This window comes from Corvus brachyrhynchos, unplaced genomic scaffold (genome assembly GCF_000691975.1).
Source record: "Corvus brachyrhynchos isolate BGI_N302 unplaced genomic scaffold, ASM69197v1 scaffold303, whole genome shotgun sequence".
In the NCBI taxonomy this organism is placed as follows: Eukaryota; Metazoa; Chordata; class Aves; order Passeriformes; family Corvidae; genus Corvus; species Corvus brachyrhynchos.
The window spans coordinates 155,308-155,727 of NW_008237429.1; the positions used below are offsets into that span (position 1 = coordinate 155,308).

At 69.3% G+C, this 420-nt stretch overlaps 1 protein-coding gene across 1 annotated transcript in view; it reads left to right on the forward strand.

The window, feature by feature from the left end:
* The window catches only part of LOC103613518 (kin of IRRE-like protein 1), a 22,410-nt gene that overhangs the window by 20,229 nt on the left and 1,761 nt on the right, over positions 1–420 (forward strand). The window contains 2 exon segments of the mRNA XM_017731148.1: positions 1–43; positions 168–366. The exon segment at positions 1–43 is cut by the window's left edge and continues 91 nt beyond it. Of these exon segments, the coding sequence (XP_017586637.1) occupies positions 1–43; positions 168–366 (242 nt within the window).

A 420-nucleotide genomic window follows, 5' to 3' on the forward strand; every position in this document is an offset into this window, starting at 1 on the left:
CCCCCACGCGCGTCTCCGACCGTGCCCGGGCACTGACCCGGACGTGTCGCCCTTGGTTCTGGCCCGGACAGTGCCCCGGCACTGACCCGGACGTGTCGCCCCTGGTGCTGACCCGGACAGCGCCCCGGCACTGACCCGGACGCTCACCCAGCTTCTCCCGGTGCCAGGCGTGGGCGTGGAAGGAGAACATCCTGGAAGCGGGCACGCTGGAGAGGTACACGGTGGAGAGGAGCAACACGGGCAGCGGGGTTTTGTCCACCTTGACCATCAACAACGTGATGGACGCCGACTTCCAGACCCGCTACAACTGCACGGCCTGGAACAGCTTCGGGCCGGGCACGGCCATCATCCAGCTGGAGGAGAAAGGTGCCGCCGGAGGGGGGGGCCGGGATGGGGTTTGGGGGACACGGGGAACGGCCC